We start from the raw sequence: 20997 nt of genomic DNA on the forward strand, positions 1-20997 counted from the left end.
TATTCCCCATGTTCCGCTGTCTTGTCTTAAAAGTTGGGCCAGGGATTCTTTTGTCAGGGCAAATAATAAGGGGGACAAAGGACATCCCTGCCTGGTGCCTCTATTTACCCGATCTATGACCTATCTTAACATCTCTACAAGGAGGATGGAATACAGTTTATCTACAAAATAGGAGTAAATACCCTCATTGAATAATATAAAGGACCCACTAGTTCAAGGTCATCTTCCTTCAACTCTCTCAGAAGCTTGAAAACTAGCCCCCCCAGAGGCTCCCTCCTAATTGAGGACCTAAACGACTCAACATCTTTTGTTGCAACCATTGTTATCAGAGCACTGGTGGTCTGCTGATAACACAATTATTTTGTCTGTCCTTGAGCCGCATAGACCTCTACTGCTGATGCAGGAATGTTTGCCTTTCATATACTTGCAATCTACCACCTCTATATCTGCAGTACAGGTAAGCAAAAGCTTTACCAGACAGAAAAAAGGCTAAAGGGGTAAGTTTAAGATTGGCCTGATGTAGGTTACAGTGACAGAGTGCAGCTTTCAGAATACATCAATGCACATTGTTGTATCAACAGGACATCTAGATACATCGTAAGGACGAACTTGGAGGGCTTCATGGCAGACCAAATGTCATCTAGTAAAAACACTGCAGTGCTTATGTCACACCAGTGAAGTTGAACCTTTCTAATAAGAGCCATTACACTCTCTGAAGTTCAAGATAACCAACACAAAGATTTTTTAAACTAGAATTTCCAGCCTTTCCGATTCTGTCAGACAGAAGAGGGGAGAAGGCATTCAAAATTGCATTATCCAAAGGTCTCTATACCACAATATTCTTGTGTGTGGTATACCTTGAGGTAAATTGTGTCCTCCTTGAAATGAGAAATTGTTTTCCTGAAGATTTGTTGCCCATAGACAAAAGAAAAAGTGTTGTCTCACAAATAGCCAGTGTAGGCTGAGAGTCTCATTAAAGGGAAAAACAGACCTGTCTGATAAGGGCTCTGATATCAAATATTCTTTTGACCTCTGCTACAGGAAGTTTAATATTTAGGCCCTTTACCACAGGCTAGCACATTCAATACAATTGAGAACAACAAATAAAGACAGAGAAAGGCAATCTCTTTTAGGGCAGTGTACTGGCTAACAGAAGTCTAAGGCCCTCATTACAACCGTGGCGGTATATGCCGTCTACCGCCATGCTGAAGGCCGCCAACATACCGTGACGGTAATCTGCTACGGGTATTATGACCCACACATAGAAATCAGCCACTATTCAGACACCCACACAAGTCCGCCAGACCACAGGTCAGTGATAAACTGGCGACAGCAAAACCCACACCGTTATGCCAACAGGAATACGGTCACAGTATCACGACACACGAATCACCAAGGCAGTCTTTCAACCGCGGTAAACCATTGGCAGTACACACCGCCGTGCTTGAAATACACACACACTTACAAAACTACACCACATTGGGCAATTCAAACTACACACATCTGACACATATACACCCACCACACCCACACACCCAATCCAATATAAACAACACACCTGCATTACCCACAACACCCTTACAGCAACAAAAAAAAGATTTTGCTAACTGAGAGAGACACAAGGCAGGAGCACCCACTCAATCAGAAGCACAGAACACCATCATCTATACACCATCCACGCACCTCACACCACAACACATCACCCCACACACGCTCACACATCTACTCACACCACAACCATGGCACCCCAAAGACACCCCGGGTTTTCAGAGGAGGAGCTAAGGGTCATGGTGGAGGAAATCATCCGGGTAAAGCCACACCTATTCGGATCACAGGTGCAGCAGACGTCCATTGCTAGGAAGATGGAGCTATGGCAGAGAATCGTGGACAGGGTCAACGCCATGGGACAGCACCCCAGAACAAGGGATGATGTGAGGAAGAGGTGGAACGACCTACGGGGGAAGGTGCGTTCCGTGGTCGCAAGACACCAGTTAGCTGTACAGAGGACTGGCGGTGGACCCCTCCTCCTCCCCCACAACTAACAAAATGGGATTAGCAAGTCTTGGCGATCATGCATCCTGAGGGCCTCGCAGGTGTAGCAGGAGGACTGGACTCTGGTAAGTCAAATCTTTACTATCATAACGCCCCTCTACCAGTATGTCATCACAAACCCCTACCCCTACCCCCACCCCCATCACTCCACCACCTAACACATACCCCACCATCACAACCCACCCATCCCAATACCAAGTCCTGTATGCAACACTAAAGCACTGACCCCGAACGCAGACCTGCATGGACACCCATCACCACAGAATGCCCATCACAGAGACTCATTCAGCCCACAAAATCACCACTCACACAAGGCCAAGCTGACAGGAAATCACAACTATACAGGGAAACACACCCATGCACAAGATGGCACACGCAGATACATAAACACTGCATTTGAAACCCCACAGGACCCATACTCAACGTCACCAGAGAGGATGTGCCAGCTACATTCAGTCCCCTCCCTGAAGAGGCCCACAGTGACGACTGCAGCACTGCACGCCTGGATCAGGATGACCAACCTGGCCCATTAGGGCCCTCTGGACAGTCGGATCCCCAGCCACAGTCCCAAACCACCACAGAGCCTCCCCCATCAGGAAACACCCCCACAGCACCCACCCAGTGGGCCCATGCCACTTTCCCCAGGACACATCAATCAGCAGTGTGTCCACCACTACAGGGACCCCAGGTAACCCCACAAACCCAGGATGATCAGGGACCTGGGGTCAGTGGTAGTGGGCACACGGTTCAGGGGACAAAGGCACAGGACAACAGGGAAACTGGGAGGACGGCTGTACGACAGGGGGAGGACAGGCCCAGGAACCCACTCTCCACGAGGCACTCTCCAACATCCTGGGAGCATACCAACTTTCCCAGGAGACCATGGGCCAGATACTGGCCAAGCTGCAGGAGACCCAGTGGCCGCAGGAGCAACAGTACCTGGGGATAAGGGATGACCTAACAAACACCTACACCATCCAGGTCACCATTGCAGGGGTGCTGGCTGACATGGCCAAGACCATGAGGGAGGCAGTGGCACAACAACGGGCCCCTGATGCTAGCCAAACCGATGAACAGCCTTCCACCTCCGCCGGCGCTAGTGAATAGGAGGCACCGCCACAGGAACAACAGGCCACCTGTACCCCACCCCCTGCAGAAAGAGAACCACCCGCAAACGGTTCCTGCGCTCCAGGTAGAACCCAGAGAACACTGCCAACACCCACGCCAGGAAATAAGACTCTCCTGATTGTCACCCTTCTGTCCCACTCTGTCACCCTGTCCACCTTGAACTGCCATTGCTCCCCTTCCCATGCCCACTTGGACAATGCACCTGTGATACCAAGAGAATGGACTCTACCCTGGACTTTCCTCCACCATCAGCCCAGCCCATTGCACATCCCCCTATACTTATGAGCACTTAAATAAACACCCGTGGAACAAATACAAATCCGAAGTATGTCAAATGATTCACAAATGTATTAGTAAAACTTAATCAAAGCATTGCAATTCAAATGTACAGTGAAATATACTTTGTAATGACCTCTGGATGGGCAGCAGTACACATAGCAGGAGCCACAGTGGGGCACAGGGATCTGAAAATAGAGATGCCAAAGGGTACAGTCAGTGGCCATAGACATAGGGTAAGAGGCTGCCTTGTACAATGTCCAACAGATGACTGAAATGTAAAGTGAAGTTGGGCCATCACATACGGGATGCTGCTATTCCTCAAGATAAAGGCGTCATGCGCAGAGCCAAGGTATTTGGCATTCACATGGGAGATGTACTGGTCTGCCAAACACACCATCTGAGCATTCATAGAGTGATGTTGGGGATATGCCCCAAGTGCATAAAAGTCAGCTTTCACTGTGGCCAAATCCTCAACCTGGGGGAACACGATGTAGCTGCACATGTGTTTCAGCAGTGCTGATAACACTCTTGTCAACAAGTTAGAGAACATTGGCTGAGACATCCCTGATGCCATGGCCACTGTTGTTTGAAAGGAACCACTTGCCAGGAAATGGAGCACTGACAGGACTAGCACTAGAGGGGGGGGGATACCGGTGGGCTGGCGGATAGCTGACATCAGGTCTGGCTCCTATTGGGCACACAGTTCCTGGATTGTGGCACGATCAAGTCTGTAGGTAATGATAATGTGTCTGTCCTCCATTGTGGCAAGATCCACAAGGGGTCTGTACACCAGAGGATGCCACCATCTCATATTCTGCCTCAGCGGTTGAAGCTTATGGAAGAGAACGGTGAGGAGAGGGTCTTATTCCCACAACCTTTGCACTAAGGCTGATTTATTTACTTTACAGAAACAAAAGGTGATTCAGAAAATCAATTGCTGTGCCAATGTCTTCTGTGACGCAGCTAGGTGCCATGGCCTGTGCCCCCCTGAAATGGCGTCCTGGCCAGAGTGCTGCATGTAAGGTGATCAATGTATGTGCGTCAGGGGATGGGAGGGATATGGTGGGCCATGAGTGTGACGGTCCGGATGGGTGACTAATTCCCTTTTCTGCTGTCTTTTCCCAGCAGGTCAATGCCCACGAGAAAAAGGGTATTTGGCGTGCCTTTGCCAAGGAGGTGCGGACCCTGGGGGTCTTTGACAGGCGGAGCACCCAGTGCCGCAAGAAGTGGGAGGACCTGCACCGCTGGGCAAAGAAGGCGGCGGAGGCCCAGCTGGGACTGGCCTCCCAACGAGGAAGGGATGCCCGTCGCACCAAACCCCCCCTGATGTTCCGCAACGTGGCAGTGGCCTATCCGGAGTTGGATGGGCGCGTGAACACATCACAACAGCCACAAGGGGGTGAGTACAGATTCTGACTCCTGCTGTGTGCGTGATAAGAGTTACCTGGGTGGGGGATAGGGGCTATGTGTGCCCTTAGGCCAGGGCGAAAATGGCAGGGTAGGTCCCTTTTTCGGCAGGCTCTGAAGCACACCTACCCCAATAGTGTTAGTGGGCATCTATTACTGGGCAGGGTCATTTGGGTTTCTGGGGTGCAGCTGATGGCGTTAGGCATTGTACCCCATGGGCTGGTGACTATCTTAGTAACTGGTTGGGCATGGCCTAGTGAATAGGGCTGCTCCCTGTGTGTTGTGTACGCCAACGGTAGTGGTGTTGCTGGCACTGACCAAGTGTATCCTCTGTCTCTCCCCCCCCATTTTTGTTTTGTCACCCTGACCTTATGTGCATTAGCATCATCTGGCGGAGGAGCAGGAGGCACCGGCAATGGAGGGAGCTGCATCTCACATGGGTCTGGAGGCCGAATTCACCGAGGGTGAAAGCACCAGTGGTACGGAGGGCGAGGGGAGCACCACGACGGGGAGAGTAGGGGAGACCACAGACAGCGACTCCTCCTCTGATGGAAGCTCCCTGGCGGTGGCGGACACCTCTGTGCCCACCCCATCAACAGGTACAGCCGCCACGCCCCCTGCCAGCACCACCCTCCCAGCAGCCCCTCAGCGTATTTCCCGTGCCTACTCACCCAGGAGGGTGGGCATCTCCTTTGCCCCAGGCACCTCAGTCAGCCCTGCTGCCCTCATTGAGGAGGCTATTGACCTCCTGAGATCCCTCACTGTTGGGCAGTCAACCATTCTGAATTCCATCCAGGGTGTCGAGATGCATTTGCAACAAATAAATGGATACCTGGAGGGCATTCACTCTGGCGTGGCAGCCCAACAGAGAGCATTTCAGGCTCTGGCCTCAGCGCTGATGGCAGCCCTTGTCTCTATGTCTAGCCTCCCCCTCCAACTTCCTCAATCCAATCCCCTCAACCCCAGCCTATCCCAAGCACACCTTCAGACGAGCAATCACCCAAATCAACACACAGAAGTGGCTCAGGCAAACACAAGCACCACACATCATCCCACAGGCATTCACGCAAGCACCATACCCATGCAGACACACCAACATCCACTGCCTCCACCATGTCCCCCTCCTCCTCGTTGTCCACCTCCCTCCCAGTATCCTTTCCACTTACACCTGCATGCACTACATCCTCATCCACTACCCCCATCACCAGCACCCCCATCACTACTCACCCCTCACGAGCAGTCACCACCCTCCCAACCACGCACATGTCCCCTGTGTCCTCTCCCAGTGTGCCTGTGACCCCTCCCCCCAAAGTACACAAACGCATGCACCCACCCACCCAACAGCCATCCACCTCACAACAGCATCCAGCCCATGCACCTTCACCCAAACTCAGCAGACAGACACCTCCTACAACCATTCCCTCTTCCTCCACTCCCAACCCGTCTCCCTCTTCCCGCCCCAGTGTGTCCAAAAAACCTTTCCTGGTAAACATTAGCCTGTTCCCTACCCCTACCCCTCCCCCGTCATTCCCCTCAGGCCAGGGTGTCCAGAACCCAGCTCAGCACCTCGGCCACCAAGTCGCCATCCAATGTGGAACCTGCAACTTCCAGAGGCTCAAAGGGGGCACCCGTCAGGAAAGCCAGTGTGCCACCAACCTCTGCAAAGGACCAAACCATTCCGCCAACTGCCAAGGTGAAGAAAGGGCCAGCATGCAGCATGCAGCAAGAGGAAGGAGCACGACCCACCCAGCAAGTCCTCCTCCAAAACTCCAGCTGACAGAGCCAAGGGCACAACAGCATCTGCCAAGGTGAGGAAGGGGCAGAAAACCGAAGGCAAGGCACTTCAGCCGAGGGAGGATGCAGGAGCAGCCCTGGTGCCCACCAGCAGAACCGCCAGCCCCACCACCTGCACCGCGTGCAGCACCGCCAGCAGCCCCGCCGGAAGCACCGCCACCTGCACCACCGCTGCCACCACTACTGGCAGCAGCAGCAGCATCCCCAGTGGGCAGCCGTACGAGGCTGCAGGAGAAGGGCTGGAGCCTCCCTCCACCACTGGCAGCACCGGCACCTGCACCACAGCCAGCCCCGCCGCAAGCACCACCACCAGCAGCAGCACCAGTGGGAGGCTGCAGGAGACAGGCTGGAGCCTACCACTGGCAGCACCCCCACCCCCACCAGCACCGGCACTACCACCACTTAGCAGCCTTAGGCGCCGCAGGATGGAGTCTAGCCCTGCCTCCATGAACTATCATGCTGCCTGTTCTCTGCAAATCTCGTGCCTCAGACACCCAGATGAGGGAATGTGTACTAGCACACCCCCAAGTACTGCATCACTGAGCACCAAGCCCCCTTAAGAACCAGTGGAGATGTGCATCCACTCACCCTATCCTTGGCAGGATGAAGCACTCTGGGTACAAAGCCCCTTCCAGAACCAGTGGAGATATGCATCCACTCACCCTATCCTTGGCAGGATGAAGCACTCTGGGCACCAAGTCCCCTCCAGAGCCAGTGGAGATATGCATCCACTCACCCTATCCTTGGCAGGATGAAGCACTCTGGGCACAAAGCCCCCTCCAGAACCAGTGGAGATATGCATCCACTCACCCTATCGTTGGCAGGATGAAGCACTCTGGGCACCAAGTCCCTTCCAGAACCAGTGGAAGAATGCATCCACTCTCCCTATCCTTGGCAGGATGAAGCACTCTGGGCACCAAGCCCACTCCAGGACCAGTAGAAGAAGCCATCCACTTGAGAGACTGTGTCATTGCACTCCCCAGGACCAAGCAGTGGGCAAACCACCCAATAGAGAGACTGTGGCTTTGCACTCCCCAGGAACGAGCAGTGGGCAAACCACCCACTTGAGAGACTGTGGCTTTGCCCTCCCCAGGACCAAGCAGTGGGCAAACCACCCACTTGAGAGACTTGAGAGACTGTGGCTTTGCACTCCCCAGGACCAAGCAGTGGCCATGGAGCCCCCACGGGCAGCAGTGCCGTAGTACCATCTTCCGGCTGAGGTGCCCCCCCCTTCCCCATCCCCCTGAGGTTCCTGTGTGTTTTCGACCTGGTGCCCCAGCAGTGTACTCTCCGTACTGAGGCAGGAGTCAAGTGTGGGCTTGCCCCATGATATTTGGCCCAGTGGGCCACGAACATTTGTGAAGGACAATGTACGAACTTCTGTACATATTGTATATTTTTGTAAATTCTGTCTTTCTAAATCTATAGTATATCTGACTATTTCTAAAATATCACTGGTTTGACTCAATTCCTTTTGTCCTTGCATTCTTCCAGAGGGTTACGGGATGTAAATGTAATGATGCTGCATGTGTTTGTGTGTATGGTGTTGTGGGTGAGGGTGGGGGTGTTGCGTGTGTGTGTCACTCTCTTTTTCCTCCCCCCTCCCCTGTGTACTAGGTGCAGTACTCACCGTCGTCGTCGCCGCCATCTTTGATGTTCCTGGTAGATGAGAAGGTAGACCAGCATGGGCAGGACCTGTAGCTCGGGCTCCATGGCATCCTGGTTCTTGTTGAGTGTCGAGAGGTGAGTGGTTTCCCTTCCAAACATTGTTCCGCCGTGTTTTTGATGGTGTTGGTACCGCCCCGGAAAAGCTGGCAGATAGGCGGGTTGTAATGTGGTGGGCGGTACATTGTCTTCCGCTTGTCTTTTGGCGGTGACCGCCGCAGTGTTTGTTGCTACCACCGTGGCAGTCGGAGTGTTAAAGTGGCTGTCTGTTTTGGCGGTTTCCCCGTGGTCATGAGCCCATTTTTTGTTTGTTTTTACCATCAGCCTGTTGGCAGTGTTACCGCCGCTTTAACACAGCCCGCCAGGGTTGTAATGAGGGCCTAAATGTTGAGAAATCATCAGTGCCTATGTGGGAGAATAAATAACTACCTACGAGTCCTCATTATTTCCTTCAAACTGGTAACTAATGAGACGTCCCTCTCACTTTAAATCATAACTTGACTGAAACCTGTAGAAGGCATCTTTATGCAGTACCTTAATTAAAGAGATCCTCATCAAATAAAGCCCTCTTTGTGCCTTGATTTGGATTTTAAGTGGCATCAGAAAGATAAGAGACACAAAGGAGATAGTGTTGCAAGAGGTGACTGTGGTGCTGGTATCTGACAAAAAGTGTATCCCAAAGCAGTGTTTGAAGCAGCTACCAACAACCTATTATGATGTCCAACAACATTGTACCACTGGTCCTATCCAACAGGTTGGTGGCTCAGAGGATAAGCATAACTTTCCTCTCCACCTTCTTCCATGGTGGTTCTTCTGATATTCACTTTTATTCTAAAGCATTTGTCAGCTTAGGGGTCGGACTTCAAATGTTCTTTTTTCATCTGTCTTACTTTTTTTTCCTTCACATTCCTCTAATGAAGGAATACAACATGAGCAAACAAGAGCAATTGAAAACATAAGCACAGAAAAGAACAAACACAAGAAAACAAAAACAAAAAAATACCAAGTAAAAATAAGGTTAGAGAGAAGCAAACTGGGATATATGAACACCATGACTGAGAGGCACAGAGATGGGAATGGCTAGTACAGCAGAACAATAGAACACCAACACTGAGACCAGAACATTCAGACACTGGGGCACAAAAATAAGTTATGGCGAGCTGGACTCAAGACCGGAGAAATAGAAAATGCAATCGAAACAAAAACAATGGGATCCAAATCATAGCATGCTGAAATATAAGCATTGGGACAGGACAATGTGCACACTGCAGAGGAAAGCAAAAACAATGGGTCAGGGGGACATGGATACTGTGGGATCCATTGACAAAAGGCCACCAAGTTGCAGGCAGTAAGATACATATGCACATACAATGTGACAGGTAGAAACAGGTTCTGGGCAGCAAAACACAGAATGCATGGCAGGAAAACACAAACTCTAGGCCGGGAAGGTACGAACAGCTGCAAAGGACAGCACACCCAGATAATGGACATGAACAAAACGAAGTGTCCTGTTCCTGGTTAACATTCCAATCAGTCTGGGGACTCTTTCCAGATCATATAATTACAGCTTTACAAACATAATATAAAGGACGTTTTTCTGGCTGCTATTGAACTCAAAAATAAATTCTATGGTGAACACATAGCTTGAAAGCTGCCACCATCTCACCATTCAACACATATATTTTTTTAAATATGTTTTTATTGTTATAGCGACCAACAAGTAACACAAAAGAAAGATACAGGTGATTACAATATGTTCCAGGGTATAGTACAATAAAGTTTTCCTTGGTTTGCCACATTTACTATTTCCGTGCAGGAGCCTCCCTACCCATGCATACACGGCTACGCGGGAGCCCCCGCGCAAGTAAGCGAAAGGCTGAGGAGGTAGTGTTCATTCGAAGCGCAATGTTAGCACACTAAGTAAGATAGCAATCCAGAGATTGAAAGTACAGACGAAGGACATTATGAAAAGATCAGGGACGGGTCGAGCGAGTGCTGGGGGGAAGGGGGGGTTTGGGGAGAAGGCAGGGGAGGAGACAGAGGGAACGGGGAACATGGCCCACCACTCAAGGTCCAGCGAGCCCGCCCCCGAACCAAAGCCTCGCGACCACACCCGTCGCCCGGGAGCGAGTCAGGGAGAGCCCGGGGGCCAGGTCTGCACTCGGGGAGAGGTCGATGGTGAGGCAGCCCCCGAGAAGAGGGAGCAGCCATGGCAGCGGGACCCGCCAGGGCGTGCAATGTAATCAAGTGCTCCATCCCCCTGAATTAGCTCGCCACTGGTGAACCACTGTGGTTTTTTTCTTTTATTTTTTTGTGTGTTTTTAAGCACCGGTTGTTGCCTGGTAAACAATATATTCAGGGAGGTCGCTCGTCATCTTTGCTTTCTACAGCTATCACGAAGGAATTCCAAGTGTCCAGGCCCTTGACCAGGATCCCTTTGTCCAGGAGGAGCTGCAGCGTTTGCACCTCAGCCTTAGCCTATCGTAGCAGCTCAGCATGCCATTGATCGATACCCCGGTCACCCGGGGCTTTCCAGTGCATGGCTATGAGGCGTCTATACATCACCAGTGCTAGGGCAATACATCTGAGTGTTTCTTTCTGTTTTTTGGGACTCAAACCTATTCCCAGTAGGCATAATTCGGGATTGGGAGATAGTGTGATGTATGTCCACTCGACTAGCAAGGTTATTATGTTGTTCCATGCGTTTCGGATTGGGGGCAGTCCCATGTCATGTGGAAGAAAGTGGCCTCTGTGGTTCCGCATCTGGGGCACGTTTGCAGCGACTGGGGGAACATATGTGTTATGCAGTAGGGTGATAGGTATGTTTGGTGCATGTAATTGAACTGGGTGTAGCGGAAACGAGGGTTATGTGATACTTCATAAACCATTTTCATAGCTTGGCTCCATGTGTGTTGTGATAGGGGTTCTGATAGCACACAATCCCATCTATATTTTGCTTGTTCCTGTCTATGTTCAATGTGAGTGGTGAGGATTTTATATGTTCTCGATACATTTATTGGGGCACCATTCAACATATTAATGGGTGTCATTCTCTAGATTATGTTGCATGCAAGAATTACCACAAATCAGACGTTCATTATGCAGGTTAAAATCTAAGTTTCCATAAATATTTACTTTCAGCTTTCAAACAACTTAACCTCTATGAACTGAACAGGTAATGCTTGCAGCAAACTTACAAATGAACTAAAAAAAGCTAGAGGGATTATAAGGTGAATGGTATGAACAGGTGAAGGGCTAGGTTAGGTATGCGTGTATGTTACAGAATTTATCTCAGAAGAATAGGATTTGACCAGAAAATATAGGCATGAGTAAGGAAACTGAGATTTGGCATCAGGCAAACATAGGTGCAATACTGGTCAAATCCATAAGGAACACAAGAAATAAACAATGAGCACGGAAGCATAATTAGATAAAGCATTAGTTATCACATACATCTGGCTATTCACCAAAAAGTAACAATTTTCTTTCTTGGATGGTTACATCTACTGAAAGGAGTGAACATCAGCATTAGTGTTGCAGTGGATCAAAGTTAAATAATTAAAGTGACAAATCTTTACCTGAGGCAAGCATCACCTTCATAGTTTAGGATGTTTTTCTCCTTGTGTTCATCAACAGGGTTTAAGTTCTCCATTTGGTTTAAACAGTAGAAAATACTATAGTGTATTCTAAAGAAAACAGACATGAGTCAGATCCCGACTTGAGACAATCTTTAATACTATAATTTAATGTTTTGCATTCTTTCATTTGCAACCAAAACAGTTTTGCAAAGGAATAACTGTCTACATACATGTATACATTCACAGTTTTAACCTGCTTAGGAGACATCAATATCAACAATATGTTATATTTGCACTAAAACAAAATCACCCTCTGTAGGAAGTTGGCTCTCTATATACTATGTACACAGTCTGGCATAAAATGACAATAAGCTATTTTAAAAGTGGACAATTAGGGGCCAGATGTATCATTATATCCAATAGCGATTTCCTAATTGCGATTTGTTGTGAATGGCAATTAAGTAATCGCTATTGGAATGTATGAAACTCCAGGAGTTTCGTACTGCGATTCGCAAGGGCTCACAAATGGATCTACCTCATCAATATTCATGAGGTAGGTCGCAATTTGCGAGCCAATGCGAATGGCTACAATCACAGGGATGGTGGCCTGCTGGGCTCAGCAGACCACCATGTCTGTGATTGTTTTTCAATAAAGCAATTTATTTTTTTTGGATTATTTATCATTATTATTATTTATTTTTTAAATGCAGGCCAAAACGGGATGTGTTTAAAAATTAAAAAGTTTCTTTTCATTTTTCTTTAAAAAACGTTTTTGCATGCATTCACAAAGGGGAAGGGGCCCCTTGGGGAACCCTTCCCCTTTGTGAATGGGTTACCACCTATTTAAAGCGGTAACTGCAACTGTTTAGCAACCGCATTCATGGTCACAAAACAATCATACATACCTCTGCGATTCGGTACAAGGAAGGGACGCGCTTGACAGGCCCCTTCCTAATACCGAATCGGTATATAGTCGCAAATCCAATTAGCGATTCGGTAACACGTTACTGAATCACAAATTGGACTTGTTACATACCAAAACGCATTTTTGCGATCGCAAAATAGTTTGATACATCTGGCCCTTCGTGCAAAATTCAACAGTTCCTGGGGGAGGTACGTAAAGGTTAATTTGTCAGGTAAGTAAAGCACTTACAAGTTCAGTCTCCGGGGCATAGGCAGCCCACCGTTGGGGGTTCAAGTTAACCCCAAACACACAGTACCAGCAACACAGGGCAGGTCAGGTGTAGAGGTCAAAGAGGGGCCCAAATAACAGACGCCTATGGAGACTAGGGGTACTCCGGTTCCAGTCTGCTGCGTCCTTGGGGAGCAGACCAGCGGGGGTCCCAAACAGGCACACAAAATACACCCTCAGCGGCACAGGGGCGGCCATGTGTAGTGTGCAAAGAAGGTGTTGGGTTTTGCACTGAAATCAATTGAGGGACCTGGGGGTCACTCTGGCGATGCAGGCAGGGCACAGGGGGCTTCTCAGGCCAGCCCCTGACTGGGCAAAGAGGAGGGCTGCCTGCTGGTCACTCCTGCACCGGTAGTTGGTTCTTCTCAGGCCTGGGGGCTGCGGGTGCAGTGCTTCTTCCAGGCATCGGATTCTTTGATATCGGGCAGTCGCAGTCAGGGGGATCCTTCCCCTTTGTGAATGGGTTACCACCTATTTAAAGTAGGTGGTAACTGCAACTGTTTAGCAACCGCATTCATGGTCACAAAACAATCATACATACCTCTGCGATTCGGTATTAGGAAGGGACGCCCTTGACAGGCCCCTTCCTAATACCGAATCGGTATGTAGTTGCAAATCCAATTAGCGATTCGGTAAAACGTTACTGAATCGCAAATTGGACTTGTTACATACCAAAACGCATTTTTGCGATCGCAAAATAGTTTGATACATCTGGCCCTTAGTGCAAAATTCAACAGTTCCTGGGGGAGGTACGTAAAGTTTAGTTTGTCAGGTAAGTAAAGCACTTACAAGTTCAGTCTCCGGGGCATAGGCAGCCCACGGTTGGGGGTTCAAGTTAACCCCAAACACACAGCACCAGCAACACAGGGCCGGTCAGGTGTAGAGGTCAAAGAGGGGCCCAAATAACATAGACGCCTATGGAGACTAGGGGTGCTCCGGTTCCAGTCTGCTGCGTCCTTGGGGAGCAGACCAGCAGGGGTCCCAAACAGGCACACAAAATACACCCTCAGCGGCACAGGGGCGGCCAGGTTCAGTGTGAAAGAAGGTGTCAGGTTTTGCATTTAAATCAATGGAGGGACCTGGGGGTCACTCTGGCGATGCAGGAAGGGCACAGGGGGCTTCTCGGGCCAGCCCCTGACTGGGCAAAGATGAGGGCTGCCTGCTGGTCACTCCTGCACCGGTAGTTGGTTCTTCTCAGGCCTAGGGGCTGCGGGTGCAGTGCTTCTTCCAGGCATCGGGTTCTTTGATACCGGGCAGTCGCAGTCAGGGGGATCCTCTGGATTCTCTCTGCAGGTGTTGCCGTGGGGGTGCAGGGAGGTAATCTCAGGGTGGACACACCGTGGAAGTCACCTGGGGGGTCCTCGCTGCAGTGTTGGTTTCTCTGGACTAGGGCTGGGGGTGTCGGGTGCAGAGTGTTGGAGACTCACGCTTCAGGAGTGAGGTGGGAGTCCCTTTAAAGATGGTTTCTTCTTGGTTGGTTTGGACAGAGCCGCTGTCCATGGGAGTTTCTGGTCCTTTGGAGTTGCAGGGCAGTCCTCCGAGTCGGCAGAGGTCGCTGGGTCTGCAGGATGCATCGCTGTTGAAGGTTCTTTAAATTAGGAGACAGGCCGGTAGGGCTGGACTCAAACCGTTTGTCGTCTCCTTCTTCTCTGCGGGGTTTTCAGGTCAGCAGGAATCTGATTTTCTGCGTTCAGGGTCGCCCATAAATACTAGTTTTAAGGGTGTGTTTAGGGCTGGTGGGCAGTAGCCAATGGCTACTGTCCCTGAGCGTGGCTACACACTCCTTGTGCCTCCTCCCTTTAGGGACGGGGGCACATTCCTAATACTATTGGGCTAAATCATCCAACGCAATATGGAGGATTTTCTAAGGAAGGGGTCACCTCAGCTCTGGACATCTTAGGGGCTGTCCTGGCTGGAGGGTGACTCCTCCTTGTTTTTCTCATTATCTCCTCCGGACTTGCCGCCAAAAGTGGGGGCGGGTATCTCCACTAGCTGGAGTGCTCTAGGGCATTGTAACATGTTATGTCTGTATTGATGAGGAATACCTTGCAATCAGGTGAGGAAGGAAGGCTTGTAGGGCTAGATAAACAGCTTGCAACTCCAAGTGATAGGAATAGAGATGTTTCGGGCTGAGCGTCCAGTGTTCCTGGACAGGGAGGTCTTGTGAATGCGCTCTCCAGCCCGTGAGGGAGGCATCTGTTATGATTCTCTGCAGAACTGGGTCCAGGAAAGGCCATCCTTTTAGGAGATTTGATGGCCGACCAACACTAGATACTCCAATCAACCCTCAGCCTGAGGCCACTGGCGTGCTAAGCACTCTTGCAAAGGACGCATGTTCAGTCTGGCCTGAGATACTATGTCTATACATAAAGCCACCATACGGAGGAGATGCAGGACTGTCCTTACTGTTATTTGCTGAAGAGGTTAAAACAGGAATAAATGTTTGGAAGGATGGAATCCTGGTGGCATTGGGGTAAGCTATACCTCATTGTGAATCAAGGATTGCTCCTGACTAAGGTTTTATCTGGAGAGGCTGGAGCTTGCGTTTGACTTCACCGATGGTGAAACCTAGTTGATGAAGTAAATTTATGGTGGCTTGAGTGTGTTGGAATCACTGCAAACGAGTAATACTTTTGATGAGCCAATCATCAAAGTATGGAAAAACATTTGTTTTGCTTGTCCAAGTTGGCTGCTACCACTGTGAGACATTTGGTGAAGGCCCCCGGGGACGGTTGTGAACCCAAAGGGTAACAACTTAAATTGGAAATGTTGGTTGTTTATTATGAAACTGAGGTATCAGCAATGTGTTGTGTGCATCTGAATGTGGAAACAGGCATCTTTCAGGTCGAGTGCTCCCATGAAGTCGCCTTGTTCTAGTAGTGGTATGACATCCTGAAGAGTGACCATGTGAAACTGTTCTGAGAGGATGTATTGGTTTAGGGGTCTGAGGTCCAAGACTGGTCTCAACAACCCATCCTTTTTGGGAATAAGGAAGTAGAGTTAATAGACTTCTGTGCCTTGATGGTGGGTTGGCACTGTTCTATGGGCCCCCCCTTTTTTTAAAGTGCCTGTACTTCCTCCTTATGCAACTGTTGATGTTTCAGCAAGAGTTTGCGCTTTCTAGGTGGAACGTTTGGAGGTGTGTAAGTGAGTAGTAGACAATAACCCTGTTGGATAATATCCAACACCCACTAGGTGGTGGTGATGTTCCGTCAGGCGGGGAAAAACATTGTAAGCATCCCCTGACAGGTCTTGGGTGGTCGGGGGGAATGGTGGGCAAGGCCGTGTTGTGGTGGCAGAGGGCTTTGGGAAGCCTGATTTTCCTCTGCCCCTAGATGTATAGCCCCTCTAGGAGCCTCTAATGTAACCGATAGATGAGGTGGTTTGTGCCTGGAGACATTGGTAGGATGTGGCCGTATTCATGGAGGTGGGTTTAGCTGCCTCATGGTAGGGATAACTGTGAAAGAAGCCTCTTTGGGATGATGTAGGCAACGCTACAAACTCTTTAGCTGTTTCGTTTTCTTTTTTTTAATTATTTTTTCAAGCAGGGTGTCCACCTGAGGGCTGAACAAATTTCCTCCATAAAGGGGGAGTGCCAATATTTTCTGTTACACTTCTGGTTTGAAGCCTGGGACCCTGAACCAGGCATGACATCTGAGCAGCATGCTGGAATTAATGCTCCTTGCAGCTGTGTTGGCTGCATCTAGGGTGCAGTGGATTGAGCTGCACTTCAAGGGTCCAGCAGACTCAGCTAGAACTTCTAAGCACTGGGTCCCGGTGCTGCACAACGGCAGGCAGCAGCGATCCGGTGATCTGGGTTACCATTAACTCTCACAGCAGGCTTCTTTAGCTGTCGTGTACCTGTGCTGCGACGTCGGCTAACCCTTGGAATCTCTTTGCTTTTGGTTGGATTTTGGGAATGTCGTCTCCTTGGGCAGGACACAGCAGGCACAGTCCCTCTCGTTTGCTAGCCCACAGGTGCAGCAGGTGCAGTCTACATTGGTGAAGCAGGGCAGCCCTTCTTCCAGTCATGATGTGGGTTCTGAATGCCCTATTTATGTACAGAGAATGTCCTCAGGATATGATGCAGCTGGTAGCCAGTGAGCTACCAGGGTCCCTCCCTCCTGATTTCCATTTCCTGAAAAGTGTGTAATATGGCTGTCCCAGGATGCACCATTCTGCACACTCCTAAGACCGCAAACTCCATCTGTCGGCATCCAGCACTCCCTACCCAAACCAGAATTTTGGCTACCAAAGGAGCTACACACCTCAGGAAAACTGGATTGATAACTGGCTTCCCTTTTCCTGCCCCTAGTCCCAGCCTGTCTACCTAAACAATAGAGCAGCCCCTCTCCGAAGTGTTAGCCATCTGCCCCTCAAAGGCGGCTTCACCTTTGATTCTCACTTTTTGGGTTAACACCTGTGTAGCGTCCTGCATGTGGGAGGTAATACGGTAACAGGATCCAGGTCCTAGAAACACATTTGAACAAAGATGGACACTTAACAGAGTAGAAAAAGATGGAAGGGTATTTTATGTACTCAATATACATGCCCCCAACATTACTGATACAAAATTCTGAAATACAATTAATAATCTGCTTGCAGAGCAACATAGTGATGCTGCGACTGATTGATGGTGACTTCAAACTGGTGTTAGATTTAATTTTAGACCACTTATCTAATTTTAAAGCATGTCCATTGGTGGCAGGAAGCAGATGGTGGAAGCAGGAAGCAGGAATAACATACCCGCCATTACTCTATGTGTGCAACATTCTCTGCTGCTCCTCTTCCTATCATGGTATCTATGAATTATCTGAAAAACTGGTCCCCAACTAAAAAAGAAGATAGGCATTGGTGTTTAATCCTGAATCTTGCAAGAGCCGATACATCGTAAGACTCTACAAGAATCCATTCAAATTGTTTTTGTGACAATCCCAAAGAAGAGTTTCACCCTCAGTTACGATGGGATGCACCTAAAGCAACTATCAAAGGAACCCTGATTGGCATACGTACATGAACAAATAGGGTGGTGACCAATAAGTTAACTATATTACAGAAGGAAATTCAGAAACTAGATATACCATATTCATCAGAAAAGGGTGAATAAATGAGATTCCCTGATAAAAACAAAAAATATACGAATACTATAAAATTATGAGTGATGGGGCGAGCAGCGGGTAACTAACCATAACTCTGTTAACCTCTATGAAAGAAACAAGGCAAGCAAAGCCTTGGTGAGATATCTTAAATACAAGCAAATGAATAACCAGGTCCTTACAATTTGAGACAAAAAAGATGACCTACACTCTGATGCTCAAGAAATTTCAAGAACATTCCTCGAGTTTTATGAAAATAATTAAGTCAATTAAACCTGGAGAGGGTATTCAGTTTCTGAATAACTTAAACCTTCAGAGGGTTGACACAACACAAAAAGAATCAGAATCCCTTGATAAATACATTACATTAGAGGAATTAAGGCCCTTAATTAAAGATCTAAAAGAAGGTAAAGGTTCAGGCCCGAGGGCTGAGAGCACAATTCCATAAAATAATCTGGGATGAACTTAAAGAACCAACTTTGGATTTGTTTCACAAATTTGAAAAGACTGGTGTGATTGTGGACACATCAGCACAGCACGAATAACAAAATGGTTACTTATCGGTAGAAGTAATTTTGCAGCATTAAGATTTTTTTGGATTCACAGGCTGTGCATTCTTCAGCCATCTAGTGGCTGGGTCCGTGAACTCTCCACTATGCAGTAATGTTTTGTGAATGTGTGGAATGATGACCATGTGGCTGACATGTGAATGTCATTTAAAGGAACGTTCGCCAGGAAGGCTAATGTTGTTTCTTTCTTCCATGTTGAGTGTGACCTGGGCTTCGTTTCCAGTTACATGCCAGCTTTTTTGTGACACATTTTGATTGTTTAAGCTATCCACCTTGTGATTGTTTTCTTAGTGACTGTCATCCGTTTGTTCTTGTCTGTGAACGATACAAAAAATTGTGTACCTTTCCTGTGTGGTTTTGTTCTCTACAGGTAATACATTATTGCTCTGAAAGTGTCCAGTGTATGTAGGACTCTTTCGGCTAGTGTCTTTGGTTCTTGAAAGAAGTTAGGTATTTAGACTGCCTGATTTATGTGAAACTGTGATATACCCTGTTGCAGGAAATGTGGGTTGGTTCTCATGACTACACTGTCCTTGTATATTTGCAGGTATGGTTCTTGGATGGTAAGTGCTTGCAGCTCAGTTACCCTGTGTAGCGATATCACTGCTATCAGTAAGGCTGTCTCAAAAGTGACAAATTTTAGAGCTGCCCAGTGGAGTGGTTCAAAAGGGTATTTCATCATTTGTGTTAGCACCACATTTAGGTTCCACATGGGCGTTTGTGCACATCTTGGTGGAGCTAAGCTTTAGGCCCTATCTAGGAATCGTCTGACAACTGGTGCAGCGAAGAATGTGCCCCCTTGTAGAGGCCACTGTCAAGTGGGGTCGGGGGAAAAGTAGTACAGAAATTTCCTGTCTAGTCTATTGAGAGTGCATTCTCCAAAGAGCAGTGGTATAGGTGCCTGGATGCGAAGAACTGGCATTTTGTATTCTCCGGTGTTGCAAACAGGTCTATCTCTGACGTCCCCCACTTTTGGAACACCTACTTGACTACTGTTTGATTCAGTTCCCACTTGTGCAAGACAGAGGCCTGTATGCTGAGCTTGTCCAATTACACATTCTCTATCCATGCTAGATGTATTGCAGTTAGGGTTATCTGTCTCTGGATGGCCCACTTCCACGTCTCTTGCACTTGTTTTAATAGGGTGAGGGATTTTGCCTCCCCGCTTGTTGAAGAAGAATTTTGTTGTGTTGTCTGTCTGAACCTGTATCAATGTTCTACATAGCTGTTTTTGAAGGGATTTTAAGGTTAGGACAAATGTTTTTAGTTTGAGTGGGTTTATGTGCTGTACAGCTTCATCTGGTTTCCGTTCTCTTCTGATGATGAGCTTCCAAAAAGCATGCTAACCCATCTTGTATGACAGGTAACAATGGGGATGGTCACTGTGGGAGTTGGTAGCATGAAGAGCCTTTCTAGTGTTATGTTCTTACCTGTGTTCAGCCATGCCATTTCCTCCTGTATTCTCTGCATGACAACGACTATATCCTCCCAACTCTGTCGCCTGTGACCAGTGGTTCTAGATCCATTCCTGGATCAGCCTCATGTTTAGTCTCACATATGGGATTAACAGAATGCAAGAGATGTTCATCATCCCCAGCAACTTTTCTGCTGTCATCAATGTCAGACAGTGACCCTTGTGGCAGAGATGAGCTTGTTGTATTATTGCTACTACTCTCTTGTCACTGAGAAAAGCTCTCACTAGAGTTGTATTATTTTCTTGCTCCTAGGAGTTTTCCCTTATGCTGTTTAGGTACTTAGAGAAGGAAGCCAACTTTACTAGCCAGTCAGCTAGGTAGGGGCACAGGTGTATTCCTCTTCTTCTTAAATGTGTTGCTATGGCCGCTAAGGACTTCGTGAATCCCCAGGTGCTTATTTTATTCCAAATGGTTGTATTCTGAATTGGCATTCTGTCTTGTCTATTACAAAGAATAGCAACTTCTTGTGTCTGCAGTTCATTGGGATGTGCAGATAGGCGTCCTTTAAGTCTATGGATGCCATGTAATCCACTTCCCTGAGTTGTGGGATTACTTCTTGCAACAGTCATCTTGAATTTTTGTCTTTGAACTTGTGTAGGAAGTGGAGGTCTAATATCAGTCATAGCGATTTGTCTAGTTTTGGGAGCAGGAAGCATGTTGAGTAGTTTTCTTGGTTGAGCTCGTTCAGAGGTAGTTTCTCTACCACCCGTTTCTGTAACAGCTATTTTACCTCCCAGTATAGGAATGGGGTTTCCACCTTCA

The 20997-nt window shown here is 48.3% G+C and overlaps 1 protein-coding gene across 2 annotated transcripts in view; it reads right to left on the minus strand.

The window, feature by feature from the left end:
- Window positions 1–20997, minus strand: part of FBH1 (F-box DNA helicase 1) — a 925111-nt gene that overhangs the window by 728135 nt on the left and 175979 nt on the right. For both annotated transcript variants that reach the window (XM_069229276.1, XM_069229275.1), the window contains one exon: window positions 11904–12011. In XM_069229276.1, coding sequence (XP_069085377.1) covers window positions 11904–12011 — 108 coding nt within the window. The remainder of the gene's footprint in view (window positions 1–11903; window positions 12012–20997) is intronic.

This window comes from Pleurodeles waltl, chromosome 4_1, assembly GCF_031143425.1.
Source record: "Pleurodeles waltl isolate 20211129_DDA chromosome 4_1, aPleWal1.hap1.20221129, whole genome shotgun sequence".
Lineage (NCBI taxonomy): Eukaryota > Metazoa > Chordata > Amphibia > Caudata > Salamandridae > Pleurodeles > Pleurodeles waltl.